The sequence below is a fragment of the Centroberyx affinis genome, unplaced genomic scaffold (genome assembly GCF_046629955.1).
Source record: "Centroberyx affinis isolate AG114_WGS23_722 - 3 ecotype Tasmania unplaced genomic scaffold, CSIRO-AGI_Caff_v1 ptg004359l_1, whole genome shotgun sequence".
Lineage (NCBI taxonomy): Eukaryota > Metazoa > Chordata > Actinopteri > Beryciformes > Berycidae > Centroberyx > Centroberyx affinis.
This window is the reverse complement of record NW_027282055.1, coordinates 104,279-123,390: the sequence shown is the minus strand read 5'-3', so window position 1 is coordinate 123,390 and position 19,112 is coordinate 104,279. Positions and strand designations below refer to the sequence as shown.

The following is a 19,112-nucleotide window of genomic DNA, read 5'->3' as shown; positions in this document are numbered from 1 at the left end:
TTTCAGGTTATCATTGGTGAGGAGTTGTATAATATCTGTATTTATGAATTAAGAGGCTTTCAGTGTGTTTCAGCGATAAACATTTACACTGTTTTTAGTTTATGAATGATTATTTTCCATTTGAAACAAGCTTGGCTAAAACTATTTTTCTCTCAGGTTCCCCATTATGTTGGTGCTATTGTGGCAGCATGCGTGGCACAAGAGCTTGTGTGTGTATTGTCTGTGTGTGAGCTGGTGTGTATTGTCTATGTGTGTGAGCTGGTGTGTATTGTCTGTGTGTGTGTATGCATGTGCGCACTTTACATTGCATCGCAGCGCTATAACAACACCATAGAAATGTGGATGACTGACAAGGCATCCCATCAGTGTTTTCTTCTCCTTTTTAGACTTTGTGGAAGCATGATGTGGGATGGATAAACAACAAGGAAGCTCTACTGTGAGTAGAATAAAAAGTTGTTATTGTGACCTGTAATTAGTAGAGTGTGTGATGTTATGTTGGGTGAATATGAATCTATAATGGTCAAAGGGTAAGACCCTGTTGACCCCTTAAAAGGGAAACTCATCTCATCTCATTGTGTATGTGAATGGGTATGTGTGTGTTTAGGGGAGGGGGGGGGGGGTCATTTCAAGAATCTATTCACAGTCATTAGTTTCCATAAATTGTGACATTTTACGTCATTTTGATGAATAATAGTCATCATATTTCCTATCTGCAAGTCTTGATAGGAAAAAAGGGTTTGAATTTGTTTATTTACCTCAGTGTTAAAGGTTTTTTCAGCACTTGTGGAATCAAATCCATCCCTAGAGATATGGCACTGGACGTTCCTAATAGTAAAAGCAGCCGCAACCATTTCTTATTTATTGTCTGGAGTTTTAATGCCAGTTCTTAGGCACTGTTTGACAGGTAAACAGGGACATATAGCTTACTTTTACAGGAGATGCAAAGTCCCACAGGGGCAATGCGTCGCAACTGAGCGTACTCAAGGGTTTCCAGTTCAAATGTCAAATGTTTCAATATCACAGCTTAGTCTTCATCATTCCAAATGGTCTAAGACTGTATCCGTTTAGAAAAAGAGTTACTTTTAATTCATCATTTAATATTTCCAAAATACCAATCATTCCATCCTCAAAACTATCATTTTTTTGTTGGGAATGGTAGTGAAAAACATCAAATGTCTTGTTTTGGCTTTGAATCTGTCCCTCTGCTCTGTCTCGTCCCTCTCTCTCTCTCTCTCTGTAGATGGCCTCTAATGACCCTGACCCTCTTGACCCCCCTGGTGACCCCCAGCCTGGTGACCTCATCGAGATCTTCAGACCGGCCTATCAGCACTGGGCTCTCTACCTGGGAGACGGTTACATCATCAACTTAACCCCTGTTGGTCAGTAGGAGCCAAATAACTCAGACATGGAGTCAGGAAGTCAACAGTGATGAGTGATTTTGTGTTTGTTATCGTTTCGTTTGAATTGGCCTCTTTGATATTTGAGAAAGGTGGGGACTCGAGTCATATGACTTGGACTAGAGTCCCATGACACAAGTGTGTCATGGGACTCTAGTGACAGAGACTTGATGCATGAAGAGAAGACTTCAGACTTGACTTGGGTTATCGATCGTGACTTGGGACTTGACTTTGACTTGAAAAGGTTTCTAAAGTCTTGACTAAAGATCTTGTGTTTGTGTAAATGACTTGGATTGAAAGTGAAGAGATTTGTTCCACCAGACGACCGAATTTAAATTCTGTGAATTTGTATGGAATGATTGAATTTATTGAAGTTGAAACTGATTATAGAAATCAAACTCATGATGCTCTTACCAAGTTTTTATCCTATTAAAACGATATTGCATTGAAAAGTCCTAGATATTTTGTTTTCTTTAAGATATTAAATTGGTAGTGGACTCCTGATTTGTTCCTTCCTCCCCAGACGAGAACCAGGCGGCCGCCATGTCCAGTGTGAAGTCGGTGTTCAGCCGGAAGGCGGTGGTGCGTATGCAGCTGCTGAAGGAGGTGGTGGGAAGCGACTCGTACCGCATCAACAACAAGTACGACGACAACCACACCCCCCTGCCCGTCTGCGAGATCATCCAGCGAGCTCAAGTCCTCATCGGCCAGGAAGTGTCTTATGACCTGCTGGGCAGTAACTGCGAGCACTTCGTCACCCTCCTGCGCTACGGGGAGGGGGTGTCCGAGCAGGTCGCTCTCTGCTTTCTGTGTTTCTCTCTCACCTGTCGTCAGCTCATGTGTTAGTCAAGAGGCCACAGTGGCTGATGAAGCCAAACTTCAACTGACACTTTCACTGTTTTGCTAGACAAATGCCATTTTTGAACAGAATAGAACCTTTAAAGGGTAAATAAACCCCAAACCCAAATCTATTGGTTGATCTTTGGTGCCAGGTCACCTTCTATAGAGTACAACAGATGGCAACATCACCTAGCACCAAAGATCAGCCAATAGCAGATGGCAATTTCAGTAGCATGCTTTTTACCTTTAGATGTCAGGCTTTACACAGATTCGGGTTTGGGGTTTAGTTAATCTTTAAATGAGAATTCACTTGTCAAAGTGGTTGATGAAAGTAGATCATCTCATCAGATAAAGCAAAAATATGCCGCCACTTGGCCTGTCTCACTGTCTGCACCCTGTCTCTGTTTTCATTTGTACATTTCTGTTCTGTTATTGTATGTTTGTCAACTCTACATTTTTGTTAGCATTGAGGTAACCTCTGTGTGCCTGCATACCATCATCTTCCTCATATTTTCTATTGCCTTATGCAGTGGAATTCCAGTAGTCACAAAAGATTCAGTATTGAAGCTGCAGTAGGCAAGCTTTTTATGTAAAAATACACCCATCTAATCGACCTAAAAGGTCTACGTTTTTATGCACTTGAGTGTATGCACTTTTGCATTCTGTGGTGAAGGGAGGGAGGGGTATGATTTTTGTTTTAAGTTAACTGCGATTGACGCCTTGTCTTTTTTGTGTATTATGTTACGTGGTTGCTAGGTGATTTCAAGTGGATGCTAGGGTCTTTCCAGGTAGTTGCTAAGGTGTTACTAGGTGGTTGCTAAGCAATTACTAGTAACTGCTAGGGTGTTACTAGGTGGTTACTAGATGATTTCAAGTGGTTGCTACTGCTAGGGTGTTTCTAGGTCATTGCTCAGGGAGTATTAGCAGTTGCTATGGTGTTAATAGGTGGTTGCTAGGTGAATATGGGTGGTTGCTGTGGTGGTACTGTGGTTGCTAACCATTTACTAGTGGTTGCTAGAGTGTTACTAGGTGGTTGCTAGGTGATTTGGTGATTTTGATCTTTTTTGTGTATTATGTTCTGTGAGCGCACTGAGACAAATAACAACTAACAGCTAACAAGTGCAAGTTGATGTGTCAGTAAAGTGTTGAACTTGTGTCCACAGGCGACGCGGGCCATCGGGGCCATCAGCCTGGTGACGGCTGCTGCCAGCGCCTTCTCTGTGCTGGGACTGATCAACACTCGGTCCAGAAACAGGCCCTTCTGACCGCTGCCTGCTTCTCTGCAGGATGCTGCTTCCCAGCATTCATGTGGCTGTGGAGTCAAATGATAAAATAAAAAGTCACATCCAAATGTAAACACCCAAAAAAGTGTTGTATTGCATAAAAGCTGAAACAAACCATTAATAAAAACGCATGTATCAAATGATTCTGTTGCTTGTTAATTGACAACAAAGGTGAAAAACCTTCTATAACCTCACATAGTTTACAGTGTGGTCTCATGCCTGGCCATTAGACGGTTTATCCCATTAGTTAGCTGTATAGGATCAGACAGCTGCTATCAATATATTCAAGATGCGACAATGTACAGCATCCACAGACACCAGTTTTAACCATTTGACCAGTTTTGGAAGCTGGCAGGTTGACTATCGCGTAATATTAATATCAACATGTTTAGCATCAATCCATAATGCAACATCCAGATCTGTAGTCAAGTATGCATTGTGGTTCACATGGAACATTTCTCACTGGGATTCAACCTATAACATGGTTAGTAGGCCTATATATTTTCAGAAATGAAAATAGTTTCAAATAAAACCTGTTTTTGGAAATACTATTTTGTAGATTTTGCTTGTTTAAATAACATATAGCTTAAAAACACTATGTCAGACAAAACTACTCATGTCAGTGTTTCCTCTGTGTTTGGGGGGTAATATTAGTTTTGAATACACATCCGTCCCTGTTTTGGCCCCAGTTATGTTCTAGTACAGGTTGTAGTGCTAAAAACGTGTTTGGATACTTTATCATTATTTAAACATTAATTATAAGTGTTAGGACTACACCTCTTTGTCTTTCATGGGAAATTTGGCCAAATCATAGTCTACTATCCTTTTAATTTCCCATTTTTTCCAGCAGTCATTGTAGTGCTCTTGCTGCGGTGGCACACCACTGCTAAATGAATACAGTGTGTATTGGCATTATGCATGGCACTATGGCATGTATAAGAAAACATCCAGCAGGGAAATGTAGCAAATGAAAACTGTAGCTCAGATCAAAATGTTTAAAAAATGGAAACCACACCCATATTTATACATCATGCACACCCATAGGCTGACAAGCTCTATGATGGCAGGTGTGGTTAACCATCCAAACCGCCCAGGATGATAAACCTCCAAATATAATTAACAATTCAATAAAGTACATAGAAAACAGATACATAGAGAAAAAAACAGTAGTACAAAAGCCATACTTCAAAAATATCAAACATACATCTTATATATAAGCATAAACACAATATCAGATACAACATCCCATCTATCAAAATCTACATCACCTACATTCAAAAATATTGTATTAAGTTAGAGGAAAAGAAGAAATCTTAAATTTATGTAAGAAATTGGGTCTTAACACCCTTCTATAAAAAGTCAGCTAGATCAAATCACAATAAGGAAAAATTCACAATAAGGAAAAAAGGAGAAAAAGACACGCCTGTTGTATTTATAGAATTAAACAATTTTTCATTTTTACAGATATGTGTGTCAGGGTCTAGAGAAATACCTATATATGTAGGTGACGAAGATCCAAGTAGGATCGAAACGTAGTCACTATTAAACTTTTGTGGCATGGAGCAAGTGTGCAGGCGTTACTCCTGCTTTGATTGTTTTCTGATAGCCTTGCCCCTACGTGATGGGCGTATAATTACTCTCCTTCAAAATGAAAACTGTAGATCATATCCTAAAATATGGAAAGGAGGATTTTTCTGAGGTTAAACAAACTATACAGTAGAGGAGAGCAGTCTTAAAGCGGTGCTGAACAACCTTTCTGAATGTGTGATTGATTTCATTCTCTGATACAGACAGCAGGTGGCGGTACCGGTCCAAGAAAACCAGAGAAGAAGAAGAAAAAGAACCACTTGTCGTGTCGTGACGTAGAATCCCTGCGCCGAGAAAGCCACACGTGTTTTGTTTTCATGAAAGTTGTGCGTGTTGTAAAATCCGACAAAAATTATAAGATTTCTTCAGTCGAGTCGAGCGCGAAGCCGCAACAGCAAACATGGGGAAGAAACTCAAAGTCGGAAAGACCAGAAAAGACAAATTCTACCACTTAGCCAAAGAGACAGGTAGGTGATTTCTGTAGTAGATGTTAGCATTAGCATCCCGAGCTTGCTAACCTCATTTGGGAAACGTCAACTAAATTAGGCTTTCAAACTGACACTTCGTCCTCTCTTTCCCAGGTTATCGCTCTCGTTCCTCCTTCAAGCTCATCCAGCTGAATCGTAAATTCCAGTTTTTGCAGAAAGCCAGAGCTGTGGTCGACCTGTGTGCTGCTCCGGGTGGATGGTGAGCAGCTTAATTAACTGTTAATTGACATTTAACCGGCTACTTAGACGCATCAGACAAGATATCAAGGTTTTGGAGCGACAGGGGCCAAATCTCCCCACTAAGCACTAGATGTCGTTTCACCGTTGAGTCTCTTGATCTGTTTTGGCTGTGTAACTTACAGCCCAGTTTTAGGGTTAGGGTTACTTTTAATAATATTACTAGCTGAAAGATATTGACAAAACATTGCTAAACATAATATTGCAAGTGCCATTTAAACTGCCATTCATATCAGAAGTTTTTTTTTGTCTTTACATTTTTAAAATTGTTTAAATTAAAGAGCACATTGAGGACACCTTCTGATTCAAAATCTCTTTCCAGGTTGCAAGTGGCGTCCAAGTTTATGCCTGTCTCCAGTCTCATCATTGGTGAGTGTAACGGCCTCATTACGGTTATCTGATGATAAACATATAAACCTAAATACTATACTTCTAGTTCCCCCCCTTTTTTTGAATCCATGATCAGACTGTTCTTGCTGAGTTTGTGTCGGGTTTTCTAAAGAATTAACAGATAGGATCGTTCTGATGTAGAAACCACAGGATCAAGATTACAGAATCCACATTTGCAGACTTTAAACAGACAAAATCTATCTTCATATCTGCATTTGATTTTTGGGTAAATGCAGAAACAACAGTGAAGCGAGGTAGGGTTGGATTACCTAAAACAAATTTCAACCAAATGATCAGGATCACAGTTATTAGTTTTGAAAAACCCAATTTTCAGGTTTGGTCCAGTTACTGAAATCCTATCAGAGATCTGTCAGATTGTCCAGACCTCGATGGTGTACTGACCTGTTTCCTCCTGTCAGGTGTCGACTTGGTGCCCATCAAGCCCATCCCCAACGTGGTCGCCCTGCAGGAAGACATCACCACTGAGAAATGCCGACAGGTGAGGAAGTGAAGCAGTGACATCACCACTAACACCGCCACACTGCTGCATTGATTTATCTGGATCATAGAAATATTGTCACAGTTTGTTCTTTCTAGAGATTGCTGTTAATGTTAATACTTGACATGAATTTCCGAGTTCCATCACAAAATGAGACATTTACCGTTTTAAAAATGGGACACCTACTCTTACAAACTTATGGTGGTTTGATGGTATTATTCACGGTCATTTATCATTGAACTTACTGAAGGCCTCTGCCCACAAAGTAACATTTTAGAGGGCATAATTTGCATCAATGAGTGTAAAGTGCTTGTTGTAAAGACAACTTTAGTCAAAAATTCCCAAATACAACCAAATATATTCTCTGTGATGACATTGCAGAGAGATGAGAGAAAAAAGTTGAAATAAGTGTTTCTTAAAGTGTGCCTTGCCTTTGCATCAATGTTTGCATATAGAAAATTCTATTTATAGAGCACATAAAGCAAATTCAATGTGCTTCAGAAAAAACAGAAAAAATACATAAAAATCATCCTAAGCCAACTTGCTCAGGGCCACACACAGCAAGCTTTAAACAGCTGCATTGTTTAAAAAGTAGCAGGAACCAGGCTGCTTTAAATTCCCACACTGTAGGAGTCTCTTAAACAAGACTCTGTCTGATGAGATGCTGTCCGTCCCGTCCTCAGGCTCTTAGAAAGGAGCTGCAGACATGGAAGGTGGACGTTGTCCTAAACGACGGAGCCCCTAATGTTGGAGCCAACTGGCAACACGATGCCTTCTCACAGGGTAAGTGCTTCAGATAGCAGCAGATACTGTATGTTGTCAGTACCGGCTAAAATATGCAATCAATGCCATTCAATTTCCCATTTAGTACAGCAGTCAATGATGTAATTAATCAATTAATTTAGGATTTTTTTTTTCAAATGTTTCAAATATAACTTGGGATGTAATCAGGAACAGAAAAGCAGGAAACATTAGGAACACAGACATTTCCCAAGAAATCCTGAAAATGAATAAATGGCTAAAAATGGCATAAATTAAATGGCAAAAAATCCTGCTTATGTACGACGTTTGCATGCATTTTAAATGGAAATGAATGTTTTCTCCTCATTATTTCCTGTTTTTTGTGTTACGATCACATCCCTGAGCAGTAGATTAGCAGTAGACCACCTGCCTTGACTGACGGGATTCAAATCTAATGAACCTAAATCTCCTCCTCCTCCCCTCTCCTCCCCCTCCAGCCCACCTCACCCTCATGGCCCTGAAGTTGGCCTGCGAGTTCCTGGCCAAAGGCGGCACTTTCGTCACCAAGGTTTTCCGCTCCAAAGACTACCAGCCGCTGCTCTGGATCTTCCAGCAGTTCTTCAAGAAGGTGCAGGCCACCAAGCCGCAGGCGTCCAGGAACGAGTCCGCCGAGATCTTCGTCATCTGCCAGGGTCAGTGGAGACGGATGAGTAGAGAGAGTTTTCATTTTTAAGGGTTTTTGAACAGGTTTTTTTCAGATATACTCACATCACTTTCTAATGGAGGTTCCTATTTTCCTAGCTCCTTCTGCAATTATTTGCTGCTTTTTTGTTTTGTGTTTTGTTCTGGTCACAGTTTTTTTTCGTCCTAAATTTAGGTTTCGTTGCCCCGGATAAAATCGACAGCAAGTTCTTTGACCCGAAACATGCATTCAAAGAGGTGGAGGTTCAGGCGAAGACGGTGAAGGAGCTGATTCCTGTCAAGAAGCCCAAGGTGTGTGTGTGTGTGTGGGGTTTGACACAAAAGAACTATTTCTGATCATATAGTATCACATAGGTCATATACAGTAGCGTTTGTTTTAACCGATGTGGAGTACCAGATGGGTGGGGTTTAGTACATGAGGACAATTCATATCGTTTAACGGTAATTGTCAGTCACTGAAACGTATACCAAATCAACTTTCCAATGCTTTCCTGTGATTATTTAAATTGCCTCATGGTTTTAACCCATGTGTCAAACAGACCACATCTGACACCTTGGTACACTAAAACAAACCAAAGATCTATCCATCACTGACTAACGGGCTCCGGTTCTGTTCCAGGCGGAGGGATACTCAGACGGCGATCTGACGCTTTACCACAGTTTCACACTGACGAACTTCCTCAAAGCCGAAAACCCGATAGACTTCCTGGGCAAAGCCAGTGAGGTGAGATCTCTGCATTCTTTTAACTCCTCTAAGTCAAAGGCTGGGAGGTTGAAGTCATTTCTACAGGTTGCACTGTATAAGCTTATGCCTGGAAAATGTCATCTTAAAATTAAACTTTAGTGGGTCACAAGATCATTTTGGGTGGTAGCAAGATGACTTATCGGATAGAAAAAAAATCGTATTTGTAATTTTTCTGATTTTTCTCAAATTTTTGCTTTTTTCTTGTGAAATACTGAGTAGTTTTCAGCCTCCAGGCCTCCTCTGATAATCAAATGAAATGACCTGAAAGGGGAAAATATTTTTTTGGGTTGCATGCTATGTACAGTATATGCTGCCTGTGATGGGGGTCACAAGTAGGCATCACTTTGTTTTAAGGGGTCACGAGGCAAAAAGTTTGAGAACCCCTGATGCAGAGAAGATCAGGCTGATGAGAAGCATTCCTGTCTTGACTTGCTAACCATCGTATTCTGTCTTCATCCAGATTACCATCGACAACTCAGACCTGGAGTCTCTCTCAGTCACCAGTGATGAGATTAAGCTCTGTTGTCGTGACATCAAGGTCCTGGGCCGCAAAGAGCTCCGGTAAGCCTTTCCCATCATAGTCGTGTGCTGCCTAGGGTTGAGTAATCGATAAATGACTATTGGCACTGTATCAATTTTTAGTGTATATGGAATTTAAGGCATCAGCAGGTATTGGAAGGTATTGAAAAGCTTCACAGTGTTGCATTGTTGCAGTTAGATTACAGTGTTTTGTTAATTTCTGGGATTTGTTATTGAGAAAATACATTGGATATGGGTTGATTCTGTTTGGGAAAGCAAATAGTATATTCAAATGTAACAGAAAATATGGTTTCTACATAAGGTTTTGAAAAAAGTAATTAATTTGGAACAAGGATTTAGTTTGACACATCTTAAAGGTGCTATGTGTAAAATTTTTAAACATCAATATATCATTATCAAATTAAAATTATAATACCTTGGAATGATTTCGGTAAACAAATGAGATCATGGTCGAGATTAGTAGCCTCTATCTCATGCCAGTGGTATTGTTAGTCCTAGTGTTTTTCAAAATTAAGACCACATTTCCCATAAATCCTGTTGCTTCCTTTCGGGAAGAGGACATTGCTACCCTCCTACCACACACACACACACACACACACACACAACTGTTATCCGTATCTAAAAAATGATATCTAGTGCTGTCATCCCAATTGACTGAGCTGTCCTTAGTTATCTGTGTGTGTGTGTGTGTGTCCCTCCGTTCATCCCCAGCCTGCTGCTGAACTGGAGGTCCAAGCTGAGGAGATACGTGGCCAAGAAACTGAAGGACGAGGCCAAGCAGCCTGACCAGGATATCAAGTAAACTCTTTACCACGGCTGTTTAAAAACGAACTTCTGTTTAAAAAAGCCACTGAAAACACGAGCAAACAATAAACAATTTTATTCATACTGCCAATATGCATCACTGCAGTTAAAACATCAAAATACGCTCTTTGCTTTATCCTTAGCTTAAGTTCAGACGAAGAAGCGGGTGATTCAGAGGAAGAGCTGGACAAGAAGAAAACGCCGGAGGAGGAAGAGGAGGATGAGGAGGAAGAGATGGAGAAGAAGCTGGCGGAGGTGAAAGCTGAGGAGGTGGCTGAGCTCAAACGGTAAGACACGGAGTTGGTCAGACCATCTTATCCCAGGGCATTATTTACCTTTTTTCCTCCAAGGTTTTAGTTTTTATTTTCTTTAATTTATTTATTAGCTTGTTTTGATTGATGGGCACAATGACATTGAAGTGATCAGTTGTACCTTGGCTGAACTGAGAAAGTGGTGGAGAACCGCTCAGGACTAGGTAGATGCACAGTTTTATTTTTACAAGGACAGACACATCCACACCGAGATATTGCAAGCAGCTGCCTGTTGCATAGGAATATTTATCTAATATATCAGTATAACCGTATTTATCTAATGTTGGATAGTTTTCTGTTATACACATGCTGGTGGGGTTGGGTGCGCTTGCTAAGGGGGGACTTAAGCAATATTGGGCAATATTGGTACTGGGGATCAAACCAGCAACCGACCTGCCATCCGGCTGCTCTTGATGTGGTTGTAGTCGCAAGGTGTGAAATTGGCACTACTTGACCAATTTGTGAAGCACATTGTATTTGCCTTGTGTATGAAATGTGCTATATAAATAAAGTTTGCCTTGCCTTGCCTTGACACTTCTTCTTAGTAAAAACACAAACTTGTTTCCCATTATTATTGTGAAAAGAGGTGTTAGTGGTGGTGTTAGGAGTGTTAGTATTTTAGTACTGAATTCCTACCCTGTTTGTGGACTGTGGCTGTGTTATAGTAACCTGTCAAGAGTCTGTGCTGTGGGAGGGGGGAGGGAAAAGAAAAAAGTGTATACAGTATGTATGTTATGTATTGAATGTATAATTGAAAATAAAGATGTTTAAAAAAAACAAACACAACAACTATGCATAAAGCAATTTCTAAATATATCGGAATGTAATTCGTAAGAAAAGCACAGATTTTTTTATACCTCTGTTGTCGTTTTGCCCGGCATCAGGAAGAAGAAGAAGCTGCTGAAGGAGAAGAGGAAGCAGAGGGAGAGGGTGGAGCTTAAGATGGACCTGCCGGGCGTCTCCATCGCCGACACCAACGACTCATCCATGTTCTCCCTCAACACCATCAACAAAGCCAAGGTGACGACACACATGGACACACAGATGCAAAACAAGTCAGATTCCAGTCCCTGTAACTTTAGCTAAGCATGATGGACTTGTCTGCGTTGTTTTGCTGTAATTTTCCTTCTCTGGTGTTTATACCAGTTAAATGAATACTTGGCCATCTTTTTTGTGGATGTTGGGTCAATCTTGTACGTTACCTTGATATACAGAAGCAAAAAGTACTCAAGTTCACCCAATATTGGCTGGAAAAACGCTGTTCTAAACCTGGTCAGTGTTCCTGTTCATATCCAGAGGCAGCTGGACTTCCTACCGATGCTAATTTAATGTAACGCTTACGTTTCCCTCTCTCCTTCTGTCCTGCAGGCGCTGGTGGAGATTTTCAGGGGCGACATGCAGGGAGCAGACGCCCTGGTGGAAGGAGAAGATGACCTCCACCTGTCTGAGGACGAGGAGGATGAGGAGGACAAAATGTCCCTGGCTTCTGATTTAGACGACGAAGACATGGAGGAGGTGGAGCAGAGAGAGAAAGAACTGGAGAAGAAGGCGGCACCAAAGAAGAAGTAAGGGGCTGAAACATTGAGTCTTGATTGAGTGTTTGACAGCAGGTCAGTCCAGGAGTCATGGCTCTAAACAGACAGAGCGACTGTTTTGTAGCGATGCAGCAATATCAGTATCAGGCTGAAACCTAAAAGATAAAATAAGTTAATACTAAAATGCAATATCAAGAGCAATGCTAGCATGTCAGAAATCAAAAATGACTTGATGTGCCGTTTCCAGACATAGAAGGATGTGAGATCTCTCTAATGCAGAAAAATGCAGCTTGTATTTTAGTCATTTGTGTCCATTGGCCAAGCTGATGATCTCAAGTTTGTATTCTTCAGTAAAAGTAAGGGATTGGATCGATACTTGTTATCACCTGATTCTCAGAATCTTGTTATTTGCAGTCAAGAAGTAATATTAGTGTGTCCTCATCAGTTTGCATATGTAAGTTTGCCCTGACTGTTTTCTATTCAATCCTTAAATTTGAACCAAATTAGTTTCTAGCTAGTTTGAGGAAACCTGCTCACATTTCTCCCCTGATTATTAATAAAATTGTTTATGCTGATGCATTATAACATGAATGATTAATACAGGTCAATAACCCAATATTTGGAAATAATTGGGTCCATTCCATACAAATAACACAAGTGTCATACCTCCATTAATTGTTCTCTAATTACATTTTTTATTTGATGATTAGTTCACACTGTCCTGCCTGTGTGTGTGTGTGTTTGTTCCAGAGTAACATTCAACGAGGAAGAGGAGGACGAAGGAGAGGAAGGCGGCTTGCTGGTGGAACTAGAGGGAAAGGATGAGAAGAAAGAGCGAGAGACCAACCTGTGGTTCAGCAAGGTTTGTCCACATGTGATCTCCTGTGCCTCTGTCACACAGCTGTTGGTCTCCCTCTCGGCGTACGCCTGTAAATGAGTTGATTTCTGTGTGAACTCTGACCTGTGACTCTGCCCCTTCCCTCCTGGTCGCTCTGCAGGGAATCTTCTCTGAGATCGACCTGGAGCGAGATGAAGAGAGCGAGCTCCGGCAGACCGAGTGGCTCCAGAACAAGAAAACAGGTAACCGTCTTCCCTGTGTCAAGTTTTTAAAAAAGAGAGATATCCGCCATTTGAAAAAAGGTGACACAAACTCTTAAAAATGATTGATAGTATGAAATTGAAACAAATAGTACTTTTTAAAGGATACTAGATCTTTGATTAAGTCCATGATTGACAAAATGATGCCAATTTTACAGACTGGATCTTCTATATTCTATAGATATAAAATGATCTACTTAGAGTAATGATTTTTTTTTGTCCCAAAATGGATATATAGTGTTTTGGAATTGAACTCTTCAAATGAAAAAACACAGAAAGAAAAAAGTAAAGAAATTCTATGAGTGAGATAAAGCATAAAAACATGGAGATAAAATTCTTACCTCAAAACAAATCAAGATGACAAGCAAAGACAACTGAATTGGATTTCAGAAATTAATGAAAAAAACAAGAAAATGTAATAATTGAACCTTTATTTACTGTGACAGAAGTGGTTTCTGCCCAGTTTTAAATGACACACTGATACTGGAAAAGGTGGGATTTGCATTAAGGATATTGTTGAATCTCCATCACATTGACAAAAACACAAGCAAGGATAAGCTCTTATGACACACACACACACACACACACACACACACACACACACACACACACACACACACACACACACACACACACACACACACACACACAAAGAAACAATAATGACTAAGAGTGATCTAAAGGCCAGAGTATTTCACAGTAATTACATTCACTCTGTATCTTTAGAAAAAGGCCGAAAGAGGAAGGCTGATGAGGAAGAGGAGGAGCAGGAGGAGGAGGAGGAGCCTGCCCAGCCAGAGGAGGAAGAGGCGGGACCTTCACAGGAAGCTGAGAAGCAGAGTGACAGCGACTCGGACGATGACAGCAGCGATGACGAGAAGTAAAAACTCATTTACTGTGACAGTCTACGCTGCTCTTTCTCCCAGATATTATATAATCAGTCCAACTTGGTTAAAATTATTTTTGCTTTATATCCAGGCTTATCAATATTTAAATAATATTTGCAGTGAAATTAGTTCATTGAGGACCTAGATGGCTACTTTCTTCAGTTCAAATAATTCATGTAATAAAAATAAACAGGTGCTTAAAGTCATGATTAAAGGAATATATATATACAATTCTGCTTGTTGTAGGGAGATTGCCAGGATGAAGCTGTCCAAGGGAAAAGGAGGACTCTCAGGATTGCCCGATGAAGACGAAATCCAGGTTGTTCCTGTAGAAAGTACCAGTAAGTACCAGAAACATTTACATTTCAGGCTTTAAACCAGTTCTCGCTGTTTTATTAAACTTGCTGCCATGTTTTGTTATTTACATCAAAATGTGCCTGTAATGATTTGCGAGAAGTTTGCGCAGACAGTGAAAACCAAAAGTCAAAGGAGTAACGTGTTTCCATGTCACAGTAACCTGGTTAATATTGGAGTAAGCCAGGCATCTTAACCATGTTTCTCATAGTCAGAGTTTAAGCTTACCTGGGTTATTTTAACTTGTTTGTTATGACGATTACATGCAGCGACCCAAAACCAGGTTGCTTAAGAAACTTGATGTGTGTTTGTATATTCTCTTTCTCCCCAGGTAAGCGAGCCAGGATCCTGGATGCAGAAGGTTTGGCCCTCGGCTGTCAGATCGCTACGTCCAAGAAGAGAGCCAGGGACCTGGTGGACAGCTCCTTCCACAGGTGAGTGTGTGTGTGTGTGTGTGTGTGTGTGTGTGTGAGAGAGAGAGACACACAGAGAGAGAGAGAGGTGGTCCAGTGTGAGACAGACAGGTCCATCATCCAACTGTTACATTTGAATTGCATCACAGTTAACCTAGAGCATCTCTGGGTGCATGAATGTAACGTATTAGATCATTTCCCTTGAACTAAAAATCACCATGTGTAACATTTTGCAGATCCCCGCAAAAATCACACCATAATCATTTTAATACGTTTTTCAATGAAAATAAGAATAATGATGTAAAAATTATCATTCCCTCTAATATCGTAAAACATATCGCAATTGCAATATCAGTCAAAATAATCGCAATTAGATAATTTTTTCAAAATCGTTCAGCCCTACCTGGCAGTTAGATGTTTTTTTTTTGTTTCCAGTCCTTGACAGGTGAGACAAAAAGTTAATTTCTGACACTGATTATATCTCATTTCTGTCCATTGACCCCAAAACTGAACTCTAAATCCATATCATGGAGTAAACGTAATGGATTGAGGTTTAGTCCTCAGCAGTGAAAAGTGGTATCAGAACATCCCTAGTGTGAACGCATCACTCCGGTCTGTGTGCCGCTGCAGGTTTGCGAGCTCTGAGGAGCACTGGGACGTGCCCGAGTGGTTCGTGGACGACGAGCGGAAACACCGGAAGAAGCCGGTGCCGGTTACCAAGGAGATGGTGGAGGAGTACAAGGAGAAGTGGAAGGAGATCAACGCCCGGCCAATCAAACGAGTGGCGGAGGCCAAGGCCAGGAAGAAGAGGAGGGTGAGAGGGGGAGAGAGGGGAACTATCCATCTGTAGATGATGGTTGATAGATGATAATACAAACTTTTTTGGTCCAGTGAAAAAGTGCATGCAGTCATTTTCTAAATCCTGTGTTTCACTTCTTAGAAATTATTTTGATTGTGGTACCTGACCTTATTTATGAAAAATGTATGTAATGTAATAATTAATGTAATAATGTAACATCTGGAAGAAGGGGAAAAAATCAGTCTACTTGGGACCTTTTGTGGCTTAATATCAAATTTAAGGACAGACACGCATTGGTGATGATTTCATATAGGTTTGCCTTTATTGTGTATTATTCATTTTCCCGTTTTCTACTTCTTTGTCATAATACTCGGATGTCAAATTGGTATTTTTGTTTCACCCTTCAATTATTTAGATGTTTCAGTGCATCACATTCATTTCCCTAGATGTTGATTTTTTTTTGTCTGTTTCTTTGCGACTTTACCAGATGCTGAAGAAGATGGAGCAGGCGAAGAAGAAGGCGGAGGCGGTCGTCAACACTGTGGACATTTCTGAGAGGGAGAAGATGGCTCAGCTGAAGAGGTATAGCACCTCACCTCTAGGGCTGAGGATGTGATATTCAACCCCTAACAAAGTCCAATTTACTATATTTAATCATAAATATAGTAAATTGGACTTTGTACCCTGTGTGACCCAGAGCAGGATGTTTTTTATTGCAGGCCAAACATGGAAAAATTACCAGATCTGGTCACACAGGGTGCAAAGTCTGATTTACTATATTTATGATTTTACTCTTCCTGCATTAATCCAGCGGACAAATATATCTACAGATATTCAGTATAACTACAGCTGGGGCTGGAGGATAATTCAATATTATCATTTATCGCCTTTCCGTGGAAACATATCATGATGATATGGTGATTTTGTGAAAGCGTGACACACAATTCTGCAGTCTAAATAGATGATAACAAGCTAATTTTATTTAAAAACTGACAAAATTAGGTATGGTAGGAATATTATTTAAAAATTTATATTTTGAAATCACAGCTAACATTACCATTCGTTTCAATATTAACTTGCTTATTTAACATGTGATTTTACATATGTGATATATATATGATATACACATGATATATATCGTTACTGAAAAACATCTCATATTGCCAATCCCTAATTACAACACACACAATATGTAAAGTTAATGCTAGAAATATTTTTTTTTACAAAATGGATGTCAGTTTTCTCGACAAAATGATCAATTCTAAAATGTGTGCATACACATACAGCATATTGAACACTCTGTAATGGCATTATTTAAAGGGGCATTAAGTAATTGATGACTTTTATCAACCTCAATCAGTGACCAGGATTTGCAGCAACATGTTGGCCTGTAATGGACAAAAATATAATAGTCACATTTTCACAATAGAATGAGTCAGCTAGTTAATTAGAGATTCAACATAATTGTCTAGTGAAAATGTTACGACAAAAATAATATGGTTTTGTCATTTGCTTTTTTGGCTTGAAAACAAAAGCATCACGTGTTGCGATGCACCGTCCTCTATTTTTGAGCAGTTGAAAACGTGGAGGAGGGGGTTCACTCCTCCTCAAATAACGTTCTGAGAGTTCTTTACTAAAATGTCCGACGTTTTGTTTTGTCTCCCCCCCCCCCCCCCCATCCTCTCAGTATCTACAAGAAAGCAGGCGTGGGGAAGGAGAAGAGAGACGTGACGTACGTCGTGGCCAAGAGGGGCGCCGGCAAGAAGGTGCGTCGTCCCGCCGGCGTCAAGGGAGTCTTCAAGGTGGTGGACAGCCGCATGAAGAAAGACATGCGGGGGATGCAGAGGAAAGAACAACGCGCCAGTGGAGGCAAAGGAAAAGGAGGCAAGAAGGGAGGCAAAGGAAGGCCGATGAAAGGTGGCAAAGGAGGGATGAAGAGCGGTAAAGGGCGTAAAGGAAAATAAATATGATCTATCACTCTCACAGTCCTGCCTTCCCATCTGACTATTGAGCGTTACCTGCCGCCATGTTGCAGGTGGCCGCTTGTAAGGATCGGTGAGCTAAGATGGCTGCCACAGTTTCAGCTCCTGTGTGATGGGCGGCGGTCAAAGTGAACTTCGCTCAGTCACATCAAGGCCTTCTCTCTAGCACCCTTGACCAAGATTCTTTCAGTCCATGAAAACGTGAGGCATCTTCTTGGGATATTAAAGTGATGTTCTCTGTTTATCTTTTAAAAGATTTGTATTTGCCTTTAACTCCAGTGTTGAATGGAGCTGTTTCACTCAATAACAAATTCACGGTCTGCAGGATATTAATGTTATTGGATAGAAATGCATGTGCTTTCCAGAAACGTTCCTATCTATCTTGTAAATATTAATTATACCTCTTTGGCAATAAATATGTTTTGTTGAAAAAAGTTGTCATCATTAATCCAGGCTTCCTACATATTTTCCATTTCAATAATGTCTTGACTGAATTTGAACTAGATTTTGATAATTTTACAAGAGGATGTGTGCTTGAACTGGCTGTCTGAAGACTATTCTTTATATTTCACATATTATATTTTTAATGTGAAATGACAACTACATTGTTATACAACTACATAAACTATAGTCAGTGTATGTCAGTACTGAACAGCAAGTGTTTTCAGATACTTTGTGCAATTACCAAACTTTCAGAACTGGAAATAAATTTTCCGTATGACTCCAGACTTTTCAAACTGCTTTTTGACCCAGTTTCCCCAAGGGCAATATTAAAGTTTCATCTAAAGAAACTACAGTAGTATGCAAAAGTTTGGGCTCCCCCTGCACAAATTGTATGTTTTGTTGATTTTTTTGTGTGAAAAGGTTAAAAGAATACAACACAATCTCTGCAGGGAACAGATTTTACAGATTGAAAAAAACAAAAGAAATACAGTAAACATGCAAAAGACATGGGACGTGATAATGGGATATTTTGTACAATTTTATTTGCTGCTCACATTTATCACTTTGCCAAGCCGTTTCATGAAGCTTGATTCACCATTGAAATAATATAATTATTAAATACAGATACCATGAACAGAACAGATGACTGTTGACTGAGGCTTCCTGCCAAGCCTTTTCATACCAGACAATAACTGGAAGTGACCAGGAAATTGTGCTGCAATTACAATAAATATAAGTCATGATGACTTAGATCATAGTCTTATGATTGGCTTACAGTCACAGTGTATCATAAACACATGAATATATGACCTGAAGGTTGAACTATACTGTAAGTTGTTTGACAAAAATGTGTCCAAATACCTCTCTGTCTTTTACTTGAACTGTTTAGGGAATTTGCACAATGGCATTGTTATGATAGAGTGTATTAACTGAAATTGAATACTTGTCATTTTAACATACACCCATGCATGCTGCTACCGGTAAAGGTCGCCTAGTAACTGGCTTTGAACTCCATTTCCTTGTTTGATAAGTTGTA

General features: G+C 40.1%; 2 protein-coding genes across 3 annotated transcripts; both read left to right on the top strand.

Annotated features, from left to right (window-relative positions):
- Positions 1–409: 409 nt before the first annotated feature.
- Positions 410–3,502, top strand: plaat1 (phospholipase A and acyltransferase 1). Its single transcript, XM_071543662.1, has 4 exons — positions 410–436; positions 1,241–1,379; positions 1,921–2,189; positions 3,401–3,502. The coding sequence occupies exons 1-4, from the start codon at positions 410–412 to the stop codon at positions 3,500–3,502; spliced, it is 537 nt and encodes a 178-aa protein (XP_071399763.1).
- Positions 3,503–5,404: 1,902 nt separating this feature from the next.
- Positions 5,405–18,066, top strand: ftsj3 (FtsJ RNA 2'-O-methyltransferase 3). Of its 2 annotated transcripts, none has more exons than XM_071543644.1 (21): positions 5,405–5,574; positions 5,689–5,794; positions 6,155–6,201; positions 6,642–6,721; positions 7,405–7,504; positions 7,960–8,154; positions 8,340–8,455; positions 8,784–8,888; positions 9,370–9,470; positions 10,161–10,247; positions 10,403–10,540; positions 11,449–11,584; positions 11,933–12,129; positions 12,850–12,961; positions 13,098–13,179; positions 13,924–14,077; positions 14,331–14,425; positions 14,770–14,872; positions 15,482–15,665; positions 16,138–16,232; positions 17,338–18,066. In XM_071543644.1, exons 1-21 carry the CDS (start codon positions 5,508–5,510, stop codon positions 17,612–17,614), a joined length of 2,577 nt encoding a protein of 858 aa, XP_071399745.1. In that variant the 5' UTR covers positions 5,405–5,507; the 3' UTR covers positions 17,615–18,066. The 2 variants fall into 2 exon arrangements, with proteins under 2 accessions (XP_071399745.1, XP_071399744.1); XM_071543643.1 differs by having other exon boundaries at positions 10,397–10,540.
- The last annotated feature ends 1,046 nt before the right edge of the window (positions 18,067–19,112 follow it).